The sequence below is a fragment of the Eubalaena glacialis genome, chromosome 3 (genome assembly GCF_028564815.1).
Source record: "Eubalaena glacialis isolate mEubGla1 chromosome 3, mEubGla1.1.hap2.+ XY, whole genome shotgun sequence".
Lineage (NCBI taxonomy): Eukaryota > Metazoa > Chordata > Mammalia > Artiodactyla > Balaenidae > Eubalaena > Eubalaena glacialis.
Window position 1 is genome coordinate 141,494,203 of NC_083718.1, and position 20,029 is coordinate 141,514,231.

At 31.6% G+C, this 20,029-nt stretch overlaps 2 protein-coding genes across 10 annotated transcripts in view; one reads left to right on the forward strand and one right to left on the reverse strand.

Annotated features, from left to right (window-relative positions):
- DOCK7 (dedicator of cytokinesis 7) overlaps positions 1–20,029 on the forward strand; it is a 185,493-nt gene that overhangs the window by 65,602 nt on the left and 99,862 nt on the right. For all 9 annotated transcript variants that reach the window (XM_061184108.1, XM_061184109.1, XM_061184110.1 and 6 more), the window contains one exon: positions 19,575–19,692. In XM_061184108.1, coding sequence (XP_061040091.1) covers positions 19,575–19,692 — 118 coding nt within the window. The remainder of the gene's footprint in view (positions 1–19,574; positions 19,693–20,029) is intronic.
- Positions 1,805–9,502, reverse strand: ANGPTL3 (angiopoietin like 3). The gene is made up of 7 exons (XM_061186494.1): positions 9,008–9,502; positions 8,251–8,361; positions 5,872–5,986; positions 4,761–4,874; positions 4,237–4,332; positions 2,358–2,624; positions 1,805–1,989 (listed from the first exon to the last, which is right to left on the reverse strand). The coding sequence occupies exons 1-7, from the start codon at positions 9,500–9,502 to the stop codon at positions 1,805–1,807; spliced, it is 1,383 nt and encodes a 460-aa protein (XP_061042477.1).

Consider the following 20,029-nt stretch of genomic DNA (forward strand, 5'->3'; position numbering starts at 1 on the left):
GAGGACAGAAGGACACAATTTTGTGAACCATAAAGAAAAAAAATCCCTTTTCTTTCTCTACCAGAATTCTCTCTCAATCTGAGCTTTATATACAGAAAAAAACTCACTTAGTGTTCCTAAATGGAACAAAATGAAACATATTGTGTGAGAATTATAAAAAATTGGAAAACAGTGACAAAAATTGGTATATTAAATAATGCATTATTTTGCATTTGAAAGCTTCCTATTTTAAGCCATTTTGGCATTCTCGCTCTAAAAAGTCAATTTGGACAGCTTGAATGTAGTTCTGAAAAAAAGAAAACTTACTCTTGCCTTTATTCTTTTGTATTTTTTGGAACAAAATATTTATGTAGGATCCACATAGGTCATCCATAGTTGCATGTGTCATATATTAAAAATATATATGACATATATTGGATAATTTAACATACAGAATGCTGAATATTTATTGACTAATGTGAGTCACTGTATAGCTTGGGCACTAACCTTTAAAAATTGGATTTAATTCAAGGCTTTATTTCTCCTTGGTAGTTTCTTTAAAAACGTATTTAAAAATAAATACTGACAAGTGATACTATGGTCAAAATATCCTCTAATAATCCTTGAGGATTTAGAATTTAAATTATTTAAATTAGAAATAACATAAACATACTTCTATTGGATGTCAATAAAAAACTACAAGAATTGGACTTCCCTGGCGGTCCATTGGTTAAGACTCCACGCCTCCACTGCAGAGGGCACGGGTTTGATGCCTGGTCGGGGAACTAAGATTCCGCATGCTGTGGCACAGCCAAAAAAAAAAAAAGCTACAAGAATTTAAATTTCTATAATTTAGGGGACTGAGTCTTTATTGAATTTGGAAACATACATGAACATCTCTCAGACTATTTAAACATTTAGTTACTTGTTATGATTCTTAATTCTGTTTGAAAACGTACACATAAGTATTAGACTCACCCTGTGTCCAAGGGGAATAAATGATAAAACTTTAACTTGATGCCACCAATACATTCATTCTTATTGTATTCTGACAAGATCCCTTTAAAATTATTTGTTTTCACAATATTAAGTGTTAAAATATGTATACAGTACAGATAAGTTAACAAACAAGTTAAGGTACAGCAATACTTGATATTTAAAGTCAATATGACTTAGCAGTTATGATCTACTGTATTTAAGACCATGAACCTATTTCAGTACAGTATTTCATCCTGCTTCATTTGGCTTCGTAAATAAAGCATACCAAACATTTACTGCAAATTATTTTGTAGCAAAATGAAGTATCAGTTTTAAGATTCATATTATCGATTTTCACATGTACTCTGAACTGACTGAATTTTAGTTTTGAAATTAATATTACAGCATTTAAGAAATGTACAATTATTAGTCCTTTATAGTTATTCAAGTTTAGAATTTTAGCAAGAAAAGTAGTTTTTAAACTGAGGAAGTTGTAAAATCAGCTCACATGATGACTTTGAAAATAAAAATCTCTTTGTAAGTTTTTTATTTAGAAAGGTTATTTAAAAATTCACCCATTGGTTACAATTCAGATTGTGACCATCTAAAATTGATTCGCACATCACAAAATATATGAATAAATGATCATAAGAATTTTGATTGAGAAAGGTAAATGGTGTTCTTTGAGGTGATGTGATGATATGTTTAATATTAAGTTGGTAGTGGCTTTAATATAAAGAATTTATTTCTAAAGCCTTCTATTAGGGATTTAATACCAGATTTTTAAACCACAGTAATTTCGGATGAGTTTAATGTTCAATTTATTGGCTTTTTAATTTGCCTCAGTTCATTCAGAATTTTCTGAATCTGTTGGACGGATCAACATTTTGGTTGATTTGATAGAGTATAACCTTCCATTTTGAGACTTCCAGCATATTCCTCTTCTCCTCTCTGGCTTAGTTTTTGCTTTTGGCTTGTTATATTTACCATTTAGGTTGTTTTCCCCACATACATCATGGCACCACCAACCTCCTAAAAAGGATAGACACGCAGTTTAATAGATACAAACTCATGCGTAGTTACTGTTATTATATTTCCCCAGTGAGTATATCTTCATTTCTTATAAATATGACAGTGTTGTATACATATATTCCAATTTAAAATAATTTATACAAGTCTCATATACCTGACCAAAAATAAAATATCTGAGAAAAGTTAGAGGTAAAATACGTACTCAAACTAGAATCAAGTTAACACTTACCTTGAGACGTTTACCTATAGAGAAAATGTTTATATTGGATTCAGATTTTAAAGAGTTGACATTGAAAGATATTAGCTATTACTTTGGGAAGATATTTTGAAGCTTTGAAAATAAAGTATTTATATTAGGAAGAGGATACCTGAATTACTTTCTGGACAGTTGAAGTGTCCTTTTGCTTTCTGATCCCAAGTAGAAAACATCAAATCTTTGTGTTCCGGGAGTGCGTTGGGGACATTGCCAGCAATCTCAACTAGATGTAGTGTATAGTTGGTTTCATGATCTCCCAAGTGAAAAGAATATTCAATATAATGCTTGTTGTCTTTCCAATCTTCTAGCTCAATTCGTAAGATATAGTTAGATTGCTGTACTAGGGAGTATATCTTCTCTAGACCCAACCAAAACTCTCCTGAAAAGAAAAGTTGTAAAAATCTGTGGATTGTTAACTGCAGATTAGGCAGCGACTATTTTTTTTGAGAGTGTTCTTCTTTTTTTTTTGGTGTAAGTAGATTAGATGTTTTAGTCTTGAATCCCTTGGATATTTTAGAGTCTCGTAAAATATTTCTCTTTAAAACAATTTTGTTGAAGATAGTTATGTTAAAATAGTAATAGGTGTTAAAATACAACAAGTGTTAAAATAGTAATAGGCCTACCTAAAGTCTGATTATCCTTTCTAAAATGGATATTATCAGGCATATTTCACAGGTGAAACGTGTTAGACTATTATAAGTACTTTTAGGGCTAGTCATTGGTAAAATATTATCTAACTTCTGGGTCCTTATATGTACTGGCTTTACTGTCAGCTATTTATTAATATGAATATACTATCAAGAGATTTGTTAAGTATTTCCAGAGACTTGGATAATAATGTAATTTTCCTCAAATATAATCTTGGCCTTTGATATTTGCTTGTTATATATGTTTTCTTTGTAGAAAAAGAAGGAAATAAATTTTAAAAAACATTTTAAATTAAAAAGCATAATTTTTAATAACTTTTCTCTATAATTAAACAATTTTATTTGGAATTAAAAACATAACATCGTAAATACAAATAGATCTCTCTATCACAATTACTCTCTCTTTAATTATCCCTTTTATTAAAGCATTTAAGGAAAAAAAGTCAAAATTTCCTTACTGCTGTTGAATTTGTAGATTTCATTTTAAGAATTGCAAAATACAAATGGCTTACTTTCTTGTAGAAATAAATGAGTACTCTAGACTCTCACTCTCAGAAGAAGATTTGGAGCTACAAAACATATCACTGATTCTACCTTTTAGTTAGGGATTTAACTGGTAGCTTGAATACAGAATTGTTTAAATGATCAAGTAGTACTGAATGTTTAAAAATTCGATATAATAATGGATGTTATCCACTTTATTAATGAGTACATGTACATCACTCATGGATTTTTATAATGTGCTTTTTGGATTTTAAACCTCTGTCATTTTTATTTTGCTTATTTTGTTTTTTACCTTATTTATTTTGTGATCAAAATATAATAATTTTCATTGAATTAAACTAAATTTATTTTAAACCACACATTGTATAGTATACATTTATCATATTTAAATAATTGAAATCTAAACATTTTGTACTGTACATCTGACAGCTTCCTTGTGCCTTCCAACTTCCAAATAGTTAATATCTAAAATGTTAATAAGAAAGTAGAATGACCAGTGATAAGGGTGGTTTTCTTTGTAGCCCATTCATAGCATTTAGCACTTATTTGAAGCACTTAGCACTTAATCAAATTTATCTTTGATAATTATAATTATGATAATTAGAAGCCATCCAGTTAAATTGTGATAAGTATACATAGAATAGACATGTAATTGTGAAAAGTATAATTCAAATAAAGACACTTGTAATAAGTTCAGTACTTACAAATGTGTAGTTATTTGTTAATAATTTATGTGAAGGCTGGGAGTGTTCCTCATTCATTGTTGTATTTCTAATGCCCAGTCTGTAATAGGCTCTTAATAAATATTTTTAAGTTAACCAGTAAATGAAGTCAGCTTACCATCAAGCCTCCCAAAACCATATTTGTAGTTTTCCCAAGTTTCATTGAAGTTTTGTGATCCATCTATTCGGTGTTGAATTAATGTCCATGAACTACCTGAATATAATGAACAGATTGTTTATTTTCAGTAGACTGATGCTGATAGTTGTAACAAAATACGGTTTTTTGTTTGGTTTTAATTGGTGGCTGTACAAGGTATTATTAATGTTGTTATGGTAATAACATTTTATTATTTATTATGAGCCCAAGAAGTTAAGTGAAGGGCAACTAATGAATTTGTCTTAATAAACTTATTGACAAAGGTCATTTCAGATTATTTTATAGAAAAAGATGGAGAATATTGAGTAAATGCCTGAGTAAATACATAAACAAGACAAATATAAGTACTAGATCTGTATAACTACTTGTGTTATATATATTTCATTTTATATGTATTCAGAACAAAAATAACAGGATTAGCCTTACTAATAGGTAGTGAGTAACCTGAGCTAGCTACTGTCTATTTTCTCTTAGGCTCGTTTTACCTGATTTAACATCACAGTAGACATTGAAAACTTGAGAGTTGCTGGGTCTAATGGAATAGATGCCACTTGTATGTTCACCTCTATTATAAATGATGGTACAATCAGCAGGAATGTCTAGAATCAACAAAATGTTATTATGTAAGATACAGTAATAAAGAATGATATCTTTAGAGCTTGAGATTTTACTTGACATTTTATGGAATTGTGGTGACTGTAGCCTTCAGTCTTTTTCAGTAATGTGTTATTGAAAAGGTACTTTATACTAAAGCATTTTTATTAGATGGCATGTTATGCAAAGAATATCAAAATAGTTATTACCAAACTGATTTATTTTTAAGAAAAGTGACAAAATTAGAATTTTAAACACTTTTTTCCCTTAGATCTAGGAAAAACATAAATAAAATACCACATATGAGATGTTAGTATAGTGCTTGGTGCATAGCAGGTAGTCAACAGATACATGAGGAAAGAGTGAACATACATAGAGGAAACTAACAGAGAACTTTTTTCCTCTATGAATTACATTAAAAATAAATGTGTTTTCAAACTATATCATTTTTTTAAAGCTTGGGTAGGAATGGAGACTTTGTTCCCCCATCTTTTTTGTTTTTCTTATGGAAAGTAGAAACATTGAAGAGAATGCCATAATCTTTTCATCTGTATTCAACAGTTGTTAACATTTTGCCATATTTGCTTTATAAACACAAATACATACAAATATGTATTTTGCTGTGCTATTTGAAAGGAATTTGCAAACATCATGCCCCTTAACCCCTTCGATATTTTGGCATGCATCTCTTAAACATGAGATTATTCTCTTACGTAACTATAATACCATCATTACATCTAAGAAAATTAATAATAATTTTATATTATCTAACATCAAGTCTATATTTATATTTCCCGATTGTCTTAAGAGTGTTTTATAGGGTTTAAAAAAATCACCAGGATCTAATTTAGGTTGACACATTATATTTGTTGGATTTATCTCTTTTTTCTCTTTTAGTTAGTCTAGAACAGGCCCTGAGAGTAGAGATTTTTGATGGAAATGTCAAAGAAGAAAAATTTGACGATATTAGTTTCAAGAAGGAAACCCACCAAATTATCTTACCATCATGTTCTACACTTTTTGTTTCATTCAAATGAAGAGAGGGAGTAGTTCTTGGTGCTCTTGGTTTAGAAGAAAGAGAATTTTCTGTGGATTCTTGAATACCAGTTCTTCTTAACTGATAAAAGAATATAAATCTACTTTTAAAAATGGTACTGAATATACAATTAGGGGAAATCTGAGTTCATAATATGTTATTGTTTTCGATGTTAAGAGGGATAAGCAATGCTATACATATTATACAGACTTCCTGTTCTCAAAATATTTAATCAGGCACATAAAGAATTCAAAAAAATAGAGAAAGACAAGGCAAAAAACAGAAATTGATCAAAAAACAGTAAGATCAAAGGCAGAGACTTTATTTAGAATATTTTAATATGTTCTATTTATTTATATGAATGTAATATACGTTCTGTTCAGTGACACAGGCAGATTTTAAATTTCATAATTCTCAGTTGTAGGTCTTAAGACCTAGCACATAATTTGAACAAGGCTACTTTCTTGATAGTTTTTGACATGTAATCATATCTGTAGAGGTAACAAATTGGCAGTTTTATTTGTGTACTTTCAATATAGTCAATATTTCATTGTCTGTTGTGCTGGGTTTGCAATTTATTGACCGATAGCTTTTCTTATTGATGGGTTGAAAGAGCAGAGTATGTAATGTGTTATTAGTGTTAGTTTTTTAATGTCAGCATAAATGGCATTTCCTAGGATATAATGCATAAAGATCCGTTGTAAAGTTCACTTACTGGATGTTAGTCTTTTCTACTAAGTAACTGTGATCTTATAGTAACTTAACTTTACAGTTTTGGTTTCTTAATTTAAATTTGAATAAGTTGGGTCAGATGATTTAAGGCTTCTTCCAACTTAGAATTCATTGTTGAATTCTTCATACATTTTATTATTAGACAGGATGTATATTATTTTATAATAGTGACATTTTGCTTTTGTGAGCAGGTTAATTTACTCATAATAAAAGATACAGGAAAAGAATTAGAAAAATAACATATAGTAAGAAGGAAATTATGGAAATCAAAACTAGCTGGCAAAAACCCCTTTTCAGACAATTAGCAAAAATAACCTATTAAAATTATGATTCATAAAATTACTGAAACATAATGTGTTTGTTTGGTGGAAATTGGTAATATTTGTTTTATAGTTCTTGGCATCTATTTTTTTTTTAATACCAGTTTCTTCAGGTCTGTATTATTTTTGAAACTCTCTTGAACAGCTGTTTAGTAGTATTATTACTAATTAATATTTTTGAACTATGGTACTATATATTGGAAATCTTAGATTTTGGCATAGCTTTATTCCAAACACGTATCTCCCTTGCTCACCTAGCCAGTTATTTACATTGCAGATTAATTATATTTTTTGGTATTAAACTTTAATTATTAGACATATAGCTTCTAATAATAATATTAATCATAGTAAGTTTATATTGACTTCTTTGTGCTAAATGTGACATTACCTTTATTAACATGTATTTATTAAGTGCCTACTATGTGTCAGACAGAGTTCTATATTTTGGAGCTATAGCAATTTAAAAAAATAGAAGAAACTTTCTGTACTTACGGAGCTTACATTCTAGTGCAGGGACAGGCAAGATAAATAACTCAAATATATATTACGTTAAATAGGGATAAGTGTTAAGGAAGAAAAGAGAGTAATGAAGGAGGTAGCAGGTTTCAAGCATGGGTGTAGGGGATTATAATTTCTGATTAAGTTATCTGGGAAGGCTTCTTTGAGAATTTTGTATTTGAGAAAGACCTAAAGTGAGTAAGAGTGGGCCCATGCAGATACCAGGGTGAAGAGCATTCCAGACAGAGAGCAACAAGGGCAAAGACCCTGAGATAGCAGCCTGTTTGATGTGTTTGTGTAACAGTAAAAAGGCCAGTATGACTAGAGTACAGGAGATGAAGTCAGTGAGATGATTAAGAGTCATCTGGGTCTTATGGGCCACTACGAGTGAGACCGGAAGCCATTGTGAGGTGTTGAACAAAGAGAGAGATAGTCTAATTTAAATTTTAATTGAATCTCTTTGGCTGCTATATTGAGGATATACTTTGCATGAATTAATTCTTTTTTTCTCACAACAGTCCTGTAAGACAGGTTCTTTTTTTATCTACATAGAGTGCATGAGGAAACTGAGAAGGGGTTAAGTAATTTATTCAAGGTCACACAAAAGTTTTAGAGCCAAAATTCAACCCCAGGTAGTTTATTAGCTTCAGAGCCTGCAAACCTAATGATCATGCTGATGTGATCCTTTTATTCACTATCCAACTATAATTATTTTAAATAATTTTAGGGTCCAATGTTTTCATAAACCTAAATTTTACGTAAAAGATTGGACATACTATTAAAATATTGACTTACCTGATTTTCTATTTCTTTTATTTGACTATGCTGTTGATTTAATTGTCTGTATTGTTCTTCCACGATCTGAAGAAGATCTTTGATGCTATTATCTTGCTGTTCTACAAAAGTCTGGACATAGATTATAGATCGGTTAGAAGTTTCTTTCTTTTTTGTTAAATTAGACTTTTTTATTTCCTGTAACACTATCACAATCTAATTTTTTAAACTAATACTGGATTAGAAAACTGGTACTGGCAAACCTTTTCCCCTTGTATTCTTCTTTCACATAGTACATACTTTAGTTTTTGTGTTTTATTTAAAATGTACCATCTCTAAAATCTGATTTCCTGAACTTTAAACTATTTCAATTAAATGAAAAAAACAGTATTTTAATATCTTTTCCATTAACTGTATTACTTTTATATATTTTAAAGATGGGAGAATAGTTACACAAGTTATATTCCTTTAGCTTTTGACTTGCCTCCAGTAATTTACAATAGTATAATAATTTAGTGTTCTAAATTTCATTGCTTAACTGTCTTGTAATTTTCATCTGAAATGCAAAGTTTAGTTATTTTCATAAATAATGTTAGGGAAACAAAAACCAACTTGAAATTATAATGGGAAAATTTATTTCCTGGAGTCTTTTTTTCATGAGAAAAAAACAGTGTTTCAACAGTTCAACAAAGTATTTCAAGTAGCATGTTTTAAAATATTTTTTAAAAAAGATCCACATTGAAAACATAATCATGAACCCTCTTTGTTTTATACTTACTTTGAGTGAAGTTATTTCCGGGTGTTCCTGAATTTCAGGTTGATTTTTAATTAAATTGGTTAATTGGTCCTCCAGGTATCTCACTTTTTGTTGAAGTAGAATTTTTTCTTCAAGGAGACTTTCAAGTTTTGAGTTGAGTTCAAGTGACATGTTCTTTACTTCTTCATTTTTGACTTGCAGTCTGGATGTAGTTCTTCTAAGTTCCTTTTCTTCTTCTTTGATTTCATTGGTTTGCAGTGATAAGTCATAAAAAGACTGATCAAATATGTTGAGTTTTTGAAATATGTCATTAATTTGGCCCTTAGTCTTATGAACAAAGTCTTTAAGACCATGTCCTAACTGAAGTAGGCCATTGGCTAAAATTTTTACATCATCTAACATAGCAAATCTTGATTTTGGCTCTGGAGATACAGAATCAAATGATGAATAGTCTTGGTCAATTCTGGAAGAAATAACTAGAGGAGCAACAAAAAGAAAGAGCTTAATAGTGTACATTTTTATCCTAATTATTCACTTTAAAACGATTTGGAATTTGTTTTTTTCCTGTAAGCATACCTAGACTTCTGAACTCTCTATATAACACTATTTGCCTCATAAACAGTAAGGTTGGCAGATGAATATAGTTAATCATTAAGCTGTTTAAACTTGTATGAATGTAACCTTCCACATTGAGTTAGATCAATGCTAAATGAAGTCAAAGAAATGAACAAAGAATTTAATAGGTCATTTAAAATGGTTATTGTATTTAATTTTGCTGTATTATAAACTGCACTTTCAGTGTTATGAGGTCTACCTGTTTTTAAAAGCTCATTTTAATTTGTCATGATTTTTAAAGAGATTTACAAGTAAATACCAAATTCTTTTGACTGATAAATTCATCATTAAAGTTGAGGAAAAATTAATGAATTAAGTATACATTTCCCAAATTGTATTTTAGTTTTTTTTGGAAACAGTGATCGATTAAAAAAAAATGCCTTCTCTGTGAAACCTTCCTCCACATCTGCAGGTGGTGGTAATGCTGCATTCCCATGGTACTCTGTATAAGCTAACATATGATTATATATTCCTTATTATTTGTCATTGTAATTATTTGTTAGTATATCTTTTTGCTTCAGATAATCTATCTAAATCATATTTGTATATTATCACAAAATCCCATACATTAAAAGATGTTTCATCCTTTTTCTCTGTTATAGTCTATGTCTCTATGTTCTAGCCTCTTTTCCGTGTGCCCACTGTAAGACCAATAGGTTATGTGGTTTTCTAAGGTCAACCAGAATTAAATATTGGGTTGACCAAAAGAAAGGTTTGTTCGGTTTTTTCCATAAGATGGCTCTAGTAGCACTTAGTTGTCTTTAACTTCATTCAAAACAATTTTGTTAGATTGTGTGTGATAGCTGTCATATCAGTGTGCATTTAAAAAAAGACCTATCAAAATTGGTGAATTTTTGTGTAGCCATTTTAATATTGAAGTGGAAGAAAAAGCAACATTTCTGGCATATTATGCTTTATTATTTCAAGAAAGGTAAAAATGCAGCTGAAATGCATAAAAAGATTTGTGCAGTGTATGGAGAAGGTGCTGTGACTGATCGAACATGTCAAAAGTAGTTTGTGAAGTTTTGTGCTGGAGATTTCTCACTGGACGTTGCTGCACGGTCGGGTAGACCAGTTGAAGTTGGTAGCGATCAAATCGAGACATTAACTGAGAACAATCAACCTTATACCACACGGGAGATAGCCAACATAGACAAAACATCCAAATCAAGCGTTGAAAATCATTTGCACCGGCTTGGTTATGTTCATCGCTTTGATGTTTGAGTTCCACATAAGTTAAGTGAAAAAAAACCTTCTTGACTGTATTTCTGCATGTGCTTCTCTACTGAAACGTAATGAAAATGTTCCGTTTTTAAAACAAATTGTGATGGGCAATGAAAAGTGGATACTGTACAATAATGTGGAACGGAAGAGATCGTGGGGCAAGCAAAATAAACCATCACCAACCACAGCAAAGGCTGGTCTTCATCCAAAGAAGGTGATGTTGTGTATATGGTGGGATTGGAAGGAAGTCCTCTATTATGAGCTCCTCCGGAAAACCAAACGATTAACTCCAGCAAGTACTGCTCCCAGTTAGACCAACTGAAAGCAGCACTCAACAAAAAGCATCCAGAATTAGTCAACAGAAAACGCATAATATTCCATCAGGATAATGCAAGACTGTATGTTAAGCTTGGCTGGGAGGTTCTGATTCATCCACTGTATTCACCAGACATTGCACCTTCGGATTTCCATTTATTTCGGTCTTTACAAAATTCTCTTAATGGAAAAAATTTCAATCCCCTGGAAGACTGTAAAGGGCACCTGGAACAGTTCTTCACTCAAAAAGATAAAAAGTTTTGGGAAGATGGAATTATGAAGTTACCTAAAAATGGCAGAAGGTAGTGGAACAAAAGAGTGAATACATTGTTCAATAAAGTTCTTGGTGAAAATGAAGAATGTGTCTTTTAGTTTTTTTTATAAACCAAAGGCACTTTTTGGCCAACCCAATACTTAAAATGTCAGAAACTATTTGCCCATTATAAGTTTTTCTAAAGTTTGTGTGCTCGGTAACAATATTCATGATCTAATTTAACAAAACCAAAAAATTAATAGTATGATTAAAAATAATGTTCCACTGTGCTTCTAACTTAGTGTTAAAAGGAAAAATACTAAATGTTTCAGTTAAATTATAAGTGATTATTTTTCTTGAGTGTTCATATTAAGAACTTTTTTGAGAAAATAATAAATACTTTTAAAATGCCTTATCTTGACAAATTAATATAGTAAAATTGTTAAGAGTGTGGTCTTTGGAATCAGACTATGGTCTGGTCCAGAAGCCAGATCTAGCTATCCTGCCTTGGATAAGTTACTTAACCTTCCCACACCTCAGTCTCCTCTTCTGTAAGTTAGGTATTTTTTAGGACATACTTAAGGAGAAGCAAAAGAAGTAATATGTGTAAAGTACTTAGAACAGTGTCTGGCAAATAAGAAGTACTCAAAATGTTAGTTATTATATCCATGAAATGACCTTTTAATTTGTGTGTGTGTATGTGTGTGTGATTAGCCCTATCTAAGTGAAATTTTTCATAAATGCAATAGCTCTTTTGCAAAGGGAAAAGTTTTAACATAATGAATTTCAGTTTAAATGGTAAATTATCAAGCAAAACTTTACAAAATTTATCATTTCCAAATTTCCATTCTTAGAAATGCTTCTTCCTGGAGTAAAACAGAGACCCTTTCTTTTGATGATTTAGGATTAAGGGCTTTTGGATAGAACAGTTGCAGTAGATGTAGTAAACTACAGTGGTTAAAAGTTTGATTCTGGAGAGAGACTGGATGAATTGGAATCCTGGCTGTGCTGTTCTTCAGCTCTGTGAAATTACTTAGCTTTTCTGTACCTTGGTCAAATTACTTAGCTTTTCTGACCTCTGTTTTCTTGTCTATCAAGTGAAGATAATGTCTACTTTATAGAGTTATATAAAGATTAAAAATATTTTAAAGCACTTAGAGCACTACCTAGTGTTTAGTAAACACTACACAGTATTATGTATTAGTATTCTTTTGTAATTAAAAAGGCAATGCACTTATGTAATATTGCTGTAATATTTTATTGGTAAATATTATCTAGTCTTATGTTAAGGTGACATAAATTGGGAAGTTTTGCTAGAGTCTGGGTTTTCTGAGTTTTGGTCTCTTGGACCTTGATAAGTACAAGGAATTATGTCTTTTGTTTAGCCTGTATACTTTTTCTAAGTGTCCAATACAGAACCACATTAATATTTCTGTTTGTAAGAGAAATATAGAATGCAAGTAAATAAAAATATACAAATACTTCCACTAATGAAGAAGAAAAACAAAATATTTTTCCTTATTCTTCATTTTCATCTTACCTTTACCACTGGTACATGTTATGGAATTATAGAAGTGCATGTTGAACTAGTGAAGAAATTTGAATTTCCTCCCTCTTTTTAAAAGAGATATGTTAGTGTTGTGATCATTGGTCCTGAAGGGCATATTTCGAAACTTCTCCTAACTAAACTGTCTGCTTTTCTGGCTTAAAACTATTGACCCTGATATTTCATCCATTTTTTAGTTGAGGGGGAATGGAGATGGGCCAGCTTCTTGTCTCTATTGTACTATAAGCTGTTCATTGGTAAGATCTATATCTGTTTTAAATTTATATCCTATACAGCACTTTAGTATAATGCCTAACATGCCTGAGAAACCATACATTTTTATTGAATGAGTAAGATAATGATAAAGTCTTAACACGGGAGTTTTTCAAACACAAAATTTGCATATAATAGATATGCCTTTTTGATATAGGAGGTTCTTTTCAGAGAAAGGAATTTGAAAAGTAGTCCCTTCCAGTGCATGAAAGTAACTGGACACTAATACCAAAGAAAGGCTGTGTGAAGGAATTTCCTTCTATTTGGTTACTCTGCTGGAGTATTGACACTTTTTGCACAATTTATGTATTTCCTCACATGTAACACTAAAGGATAGATTAGAGGCAGCGGTTGCATATTCTTGGTTTATAGTATATTGTCTCTGGGTAGAAATATCTGGATAATTTTTTTTCTTACCATAGTTTGACATGTTATTGAATATAATTAAAATAAATAATTTGCCTAATTACAAGCTGTGGAAGAGTGTCAACATGGGAAATGTAATGAAAGTAGTAATTTTGTAAATGATTTTTACATCTACCTTTTAATGCCTCCTGTCTGAGTACACATCGTTAAAGGCAGAATCTAATCTTTGCTTGAACTTGTGCCTGTTTAAATAGAACCCTGATGAGATGTAACCAGTAATGTTATAAAAACTTAAAATTTTTATGCCAAAGAAAATAAGAAACTAAGCAAAATTAAGACCTAATTTAAGAATTCCTAGTTTCAAAGAACTAATATACAAAATTTCTTAGCTGCATAGAATTTTAGGACATTTGGGAGCTTTGTTTAAATTCTAAGCAAAGCAAAGTCCTTTATCCTCCCCCAGGTTGTGCAATCTTATGGAGATTTGAGTTCCAAGTAAAACACAAGGCATTTTGGGTCTGTTGAATATAGTATCACTAGTAATTTCTTCCTTTTAAACTGTGGTCATTTGTTTTTGAATTAATATATTCGGTAGAAAGATTCTAAAAGTAACTGAGAAAAGCATATTTATAAATAGAAATATTTATAGTAACTAAAGAATAATGCCAGAGTAATATCAATACATTAGCTCCCTTTTCCTCTCTTTGTCCAGAACAGCACTGTCCAATGGAAATATAGTGTGAGCTATATGTGTAAAAAACTGAAAAGAAACAAGTGAAATTAATTTTAATAGTATGTTTTGTTTAATCCAAATCTAGTATGTATTTTATACTTTCAGGATATCTCAGTTAGAACAGGTACAGATCAAGTACTCTATAGTCTCACTAGACCATATTATTGGACAGCAGAGGTCCAGAAGATGAGTGACCTTTGAAGGAATCATTTTATTTATCTTAGCTTTTTTCTCATATTCACCATTAATAAATGTTAATTTGTTATGTTGAAAGTATTTATTGTGGAAACTCAGATATTTGAAAAACCTATAAAAAATAAAAATGCTGACTCTTCCCTATTAACATTTTGGGGTCTATCATACCAGTTCCCTTGGATGACTACCTAAATGTAATTTTTTTTTAACACAAATGGGAGTGTGTTATGTATAGCTCGTGTTATATATATAAATTGATTCAAGACCATAACATTTTAAAATTTATTTTCATATGAGTGCCTATAGATTTACCATATCCTTTTAAATGGCTACACAATCTTTTATTATATGAATGCACCTTAATTTAATCATCTGCCTGTCAATGATCATTTCAGTTGCTTGCAATTTTCTGGTTACAAACAATATGCATAGAAAATGTGTTTCTATTTGTGTATAAATATTTTCATATGATAAGTTCATAGATGTTAACTTTCAAAGTAGATTTCTCTTGTCAGATTATCCTTTAAAAGGATTGTGCCAATTTATATCCCTACCAAGAGTATATGAGAGTTCCTCTTTTCCCATGAAGTTTTACCAATGCTTTAAATGAGAAAGACAAAATATTGATAAACCTAGTAGGCACATATATCTAGTTTATTTTGCTGTCTGTCTTGCTCTCTTTGTGAATTACCTGAGTATTATCTAAGTCTCCCTCCCCCCATCAAACTCCCCACCCTTTTTTTGTTTGTCTCTTTCTGAATAATTTTAGGAATTATTTACATGTGATGGATACTAGCTCTTTGTCATGTGTGTAGCAAACAGTGTTCTTCCAATTTGTCCTTTGTCTTCCACTTGTGTTTATGGTATCCCCTGCTCTGTAGAGGCTTTAAAATTTGTCTTTTATGATTTTTTGTGGCTCGTGCTCAGAAATGCCTTCCTCACCTATAAAATATGGTCTCTTTAAAGGTTTTCTAGTACTTTTATGGTTTTATTTTTATTATTTAAAACTTTGATTTAATCTGGAATTTATTTTGAGGAGGTGGTGAAATATGAATTCAGCCTTAAAAAAGGCCAGTCAGCTATCTCAGCAACTCAACACTTTTCATTGATCTACCTTCTCTCTGCTGATTTAAAATTCCTCTGAAGGAGTATTATAAATGCACGGTAAAGACTTACTGGGTTTATGTGGAAATTTATTAGTGGAGTTAGCAGTCAAATGAAAAAGAGTCTAGGCTAAACGCATGCCTTTCACCTTCATAAACAAGTTGAATTTAAAGTTGTATTGCTTATATTAGATATCAAGCATAGCTTAATGTTCAGTTAATTTGCATTTCATATGAAAATTCAAACTCCAGAAGAGTTAAGTAACTAAATATTATGTGAGTTCTGTACTGTTCATTCATTCATTCAATCAATCATTTATTCATATGAAGAACTATTCTAGGCATTGGAAATATAGCAGTTAACTAGATAGGTAAGGTCCTTGCCCTCATGGAATTTGGGCTTTATTTAAGGAGATACATAAACAAGAAATAATGTACAAACAAACAAGATAATTTGGGATTATCTTAAGCAGATTATTTAAGAGTTGTGAATGGAATAACAAAGTGATGTTATGTGGGGAGGTAAAGTGAAGCTTTCTAAGACTCAAAAGATGGGAAGGGGCCAGTTATGTCCATATCCACAAAGCTAAAACAGTAGTAATCCAAATGCAGAAATTGAGGGGTGGGGGAAGGCATGATGTGTTTTGCTTTTCTGTGTGTTTTGCATGTCTATCCTACTTGCAAATTTCTCACTGAAATTTATGGGCAGATTCTTTAGTTTCAAGTCCTCTTGTGGGCCCCAGTGACATTCTATGTTCATAGCATTTATCATACTACATTATAAGTATTTGCCTGTCTTATTCTGCCTCCAGACTGTGAGTTCTATCAAGTCAAGAACTTTGTCTTTTATCTCTATATTCTCAGTATCTAGTATACTGCATACTCAATAAACGTCACAATGAGGCATTATAAACATAATAAAGGCCGATCTGTTATCATGCGCTTTGGATCCTGTTCTCTCCCACCATTTCAGGAATCTTACATTCTTGTTCTAGTGTATGCAAACTCTGTCTCAACTAAATTCTTTTCATTAGCATTTAATCAAACTTAAACCTTTCCAATCTTAAAAAGCTTCCAGAATCCCTATGTTCTATCTCCAGCTATTGCATTATCTTTCTCCCATTCTCAGCTACACTCTTCAGAATTTCACTTATTTCATTTTCTTACCTCCTACTTACTCTTTAAACCTACTTTTGTCTGTTTTCAGCCTGAGATTTCCAGTGACTTTGAAGTTGCTAAATTCAGTTGACATTTTTCATTTCTTACCTCATTTGGTCTGTGAATAGCATTTGACACTTAACTCTTATAATTCTGCTTGTAATTTCTTCCTTGGGCTTCCTTGCCACTGTACTTTCATGGTTTTCCTTCTGTTTCTTTGTGGGTGCCTTATCAGTCTTTGTAGGCTCATCCTCTTCTGGATGACCACATAATCTTGAAGTTCCTTAAGACTCCTTTGTTGGAATAATACACAATGAGAGTAATTAAGTGATATTCTAGTTCTCTTATAGTTGATGTCCTTGAGAATGGTTCTCAGCACAGGAAAAATGATATATAGGTACAAAATAGAAAAGAATAAATAAAAACCTTGTATTCTTGAATTTGAATTTGGATTATCACTATGAACTCAGGATATATTTCATGTTAAAAGCATTTTCCCCTAACTCTTTCAACTTTAAAAGGCCTAGAAACAATGAATAACCCACAATGAGTGGCCTGGAAAAACATTACCCATTCAAAAACCCCAACTCCTTGGAGAAATGGCTGATTCCAGGTTTGGGAAAAAAGTGTACAAGAAGAGCCTGGAAGGTCTTGTCGTAACAGATAGTAAGAAGCCGTCAAAGACTATTATGACTGAATCAAAAGGAATCATGAGCCAGTTTGAATCGACCTTTTCACTTGTCAAAGGTAGTACAATTTGAACACCAATAAAGATAATAACTGCAAAATATTGAAACCTGTTAATATGTTTGGTCCATGAGTCTATAAGTGATTCTTTAAAAAAAAGACACTATCCCTTTTAGAGGAATGTAATGTACCAACTGATTATTTTGAAAACTGGCAGCTAATGGAAAAGAATCAAGCATTTATTCTTGCCTCTCATATAATGGCTCACTGGCAAAGCAAATAGTAGATAAGGGAAAAGTGCTCTTCATAGAGATATTCCAGCTGTTAAATAAAGAAGCAATGATAGAATATCACCTTTTGGCAATCCTTAATGAGTTAATGGATTTAGGCATTGGTCATCATTGTCTGCTAATTGCACAAAAAATGAAACAACAACCAAACATTTTCCTTCTGATAGAAGGACACAGTACCATTTATGAAGTGATCTTGCCACCAAAATTTGACCAAGGCTCTAGATTCAACTCTCAATTCATAGAAAACACAGAGGAACATGTTAAATGTCACTACAGTGTGCAGTCAGTAAAATCCAGCCTCTGGAAAAATCTACACAAAAATATCAATAATTCTTCAACAAATGTATTGCAAAGGGAGTAGATGAAAAGACTTCTCCATGATCAACTAAGTACCTGTCTGTTCCTCCCATAGCTTCTGCATACTTCTCTCACAACACAGCATTGTTTTGAAATGGTCTTGTTTATAGGTATTTCTGTGCCATTAGATGTGTGATATATTTTACCTCTTTTTATCTTCTTGTTTTTAACTTTTGACATTTTAATAATAATGTGTCTTGGTGTGGGTCTCTTTGAGTTCATCTTATTTGGAACTCTGAATTTCCTGGATCTGGATGTCTGTTTCCTTCCTCAGATTAGAGAAGTTTTCAGCCATTATTTCTTCACAATTTTCCGTAAGTAGGTTAATGCCACTATACATCCTGCCCTGCAACCTTTTTTTCATCCAACATGCTGGGTATCTCTTTCTGCATTAATAAATACTGCTGCATATTGTCATTTTTGGGACTCTGAAATGTATTCTTCTTTTAATATATCTTAATTTAATTAATTAGTCCAATACTGATGAACATGTTTCTTTATAATTATTTCCTAATATGAAAAATGTCATGAATTTCTTTGAACACACCCATTTGTACCTATATGCAGTTCTCTCCTTAGACTAGAGGTGGGTTTGTTGTGTCAAAGAGTATGGTCATTTAAAATTTCTATATTGCCCTACCACCTTCTAGAAAATTTAGACCTATTTTCATTGTCCTAGCAGTTGATGAGGAGGGTTTTATTATGCTTGAAGTCTTGTTCATCAGCTCTCAGCAAGCACTAGTTTTCAGGTAAAGTAACTCTCAATCTTTTTCTTTTTCTTTTTTTTTTTTTTAAGCCCTCTCTTTTGGTGCCTTTCCTTGAATTATTTCTCATCTCTGTGTTGGCAGCAGGGACTGTTAAAGCTGTGTAAGATGCAACTGGGCATGAAGTCAAATAATTGTAGAGTAATATGTGATTTTCTCATAGTAACTACCTAATACCATTATACCTACCATATTATCATATGTGTTTTTGAATAATAATGTAGAATATTATACCTCTTAAAACCTTGATCACATTTGTACAAAAAGCCTGATTTCTAAATGTCATCCTATTTATATCTGCTTGGAGAAACTAAGATAATATTAGAACTGTCTTTTAACTTCTTAATAATGTTTCTGTTCATACTTGTTTATTTCCTAGAAGCCTCTTATAGAGGAAAGAACATGCATTTTGAAGTCTGACTGAACTGTATTCTCATTTCAGCTTTGCCACTTATTTGATTGTATGTGAAAATCTCTTAACTTTTCTGGGCCTCGATTCATCTGCAAAAGGGGGGTATATTTGATTGCTATCTGTTTGAACGACTACTCTAAGGATCAAATCAAGCATTGTATGTGAAAATAGCATAGTGTCTAGCAAATGCTAATAATCCAGTATTTGTTCATCTGTTCCTTTTGTGGTGTGTAGTAGTGATACATAGTGTTTTTAGATATGTATTCACTATCCTGTATACTATTGCCTTCACAGAAACCTTCTCTACATATACCCTCAGAGTCTCAATTTTGCCAACCGTCAAGGTTCTGCCAGAAATATAACAGTTAAAGTCCAGTTTATGTATGGGGAGGATCCTAGCAATGCCATGCCGGTAAGAAATGTTCTTTACATTTCCTATTCTTTATATATGGTTCAAATAGACCTTTTTTGGGGGGGGTGGGAAGGTAATCACTTGGTTGGCAGCTCTAAACTGGAAATTAATGTGATCTTGCAAACAAAATTTCTGACCTCATTACTTCCTGTACGGGTAGTAATGAGTTTATTTGAAGTCTTATTTATTGAGGACTTGGTATATGCTAGGCATTCCCAGAGATACAAAGATGAATAAGACATAATCTAGAGGATATAAGAAGAATATGTAAAATTTTAAAATAATGAACTTCAGAAGAGGGCCAGATCAGAATCACCTAGGGTACTCTAACAGAGCA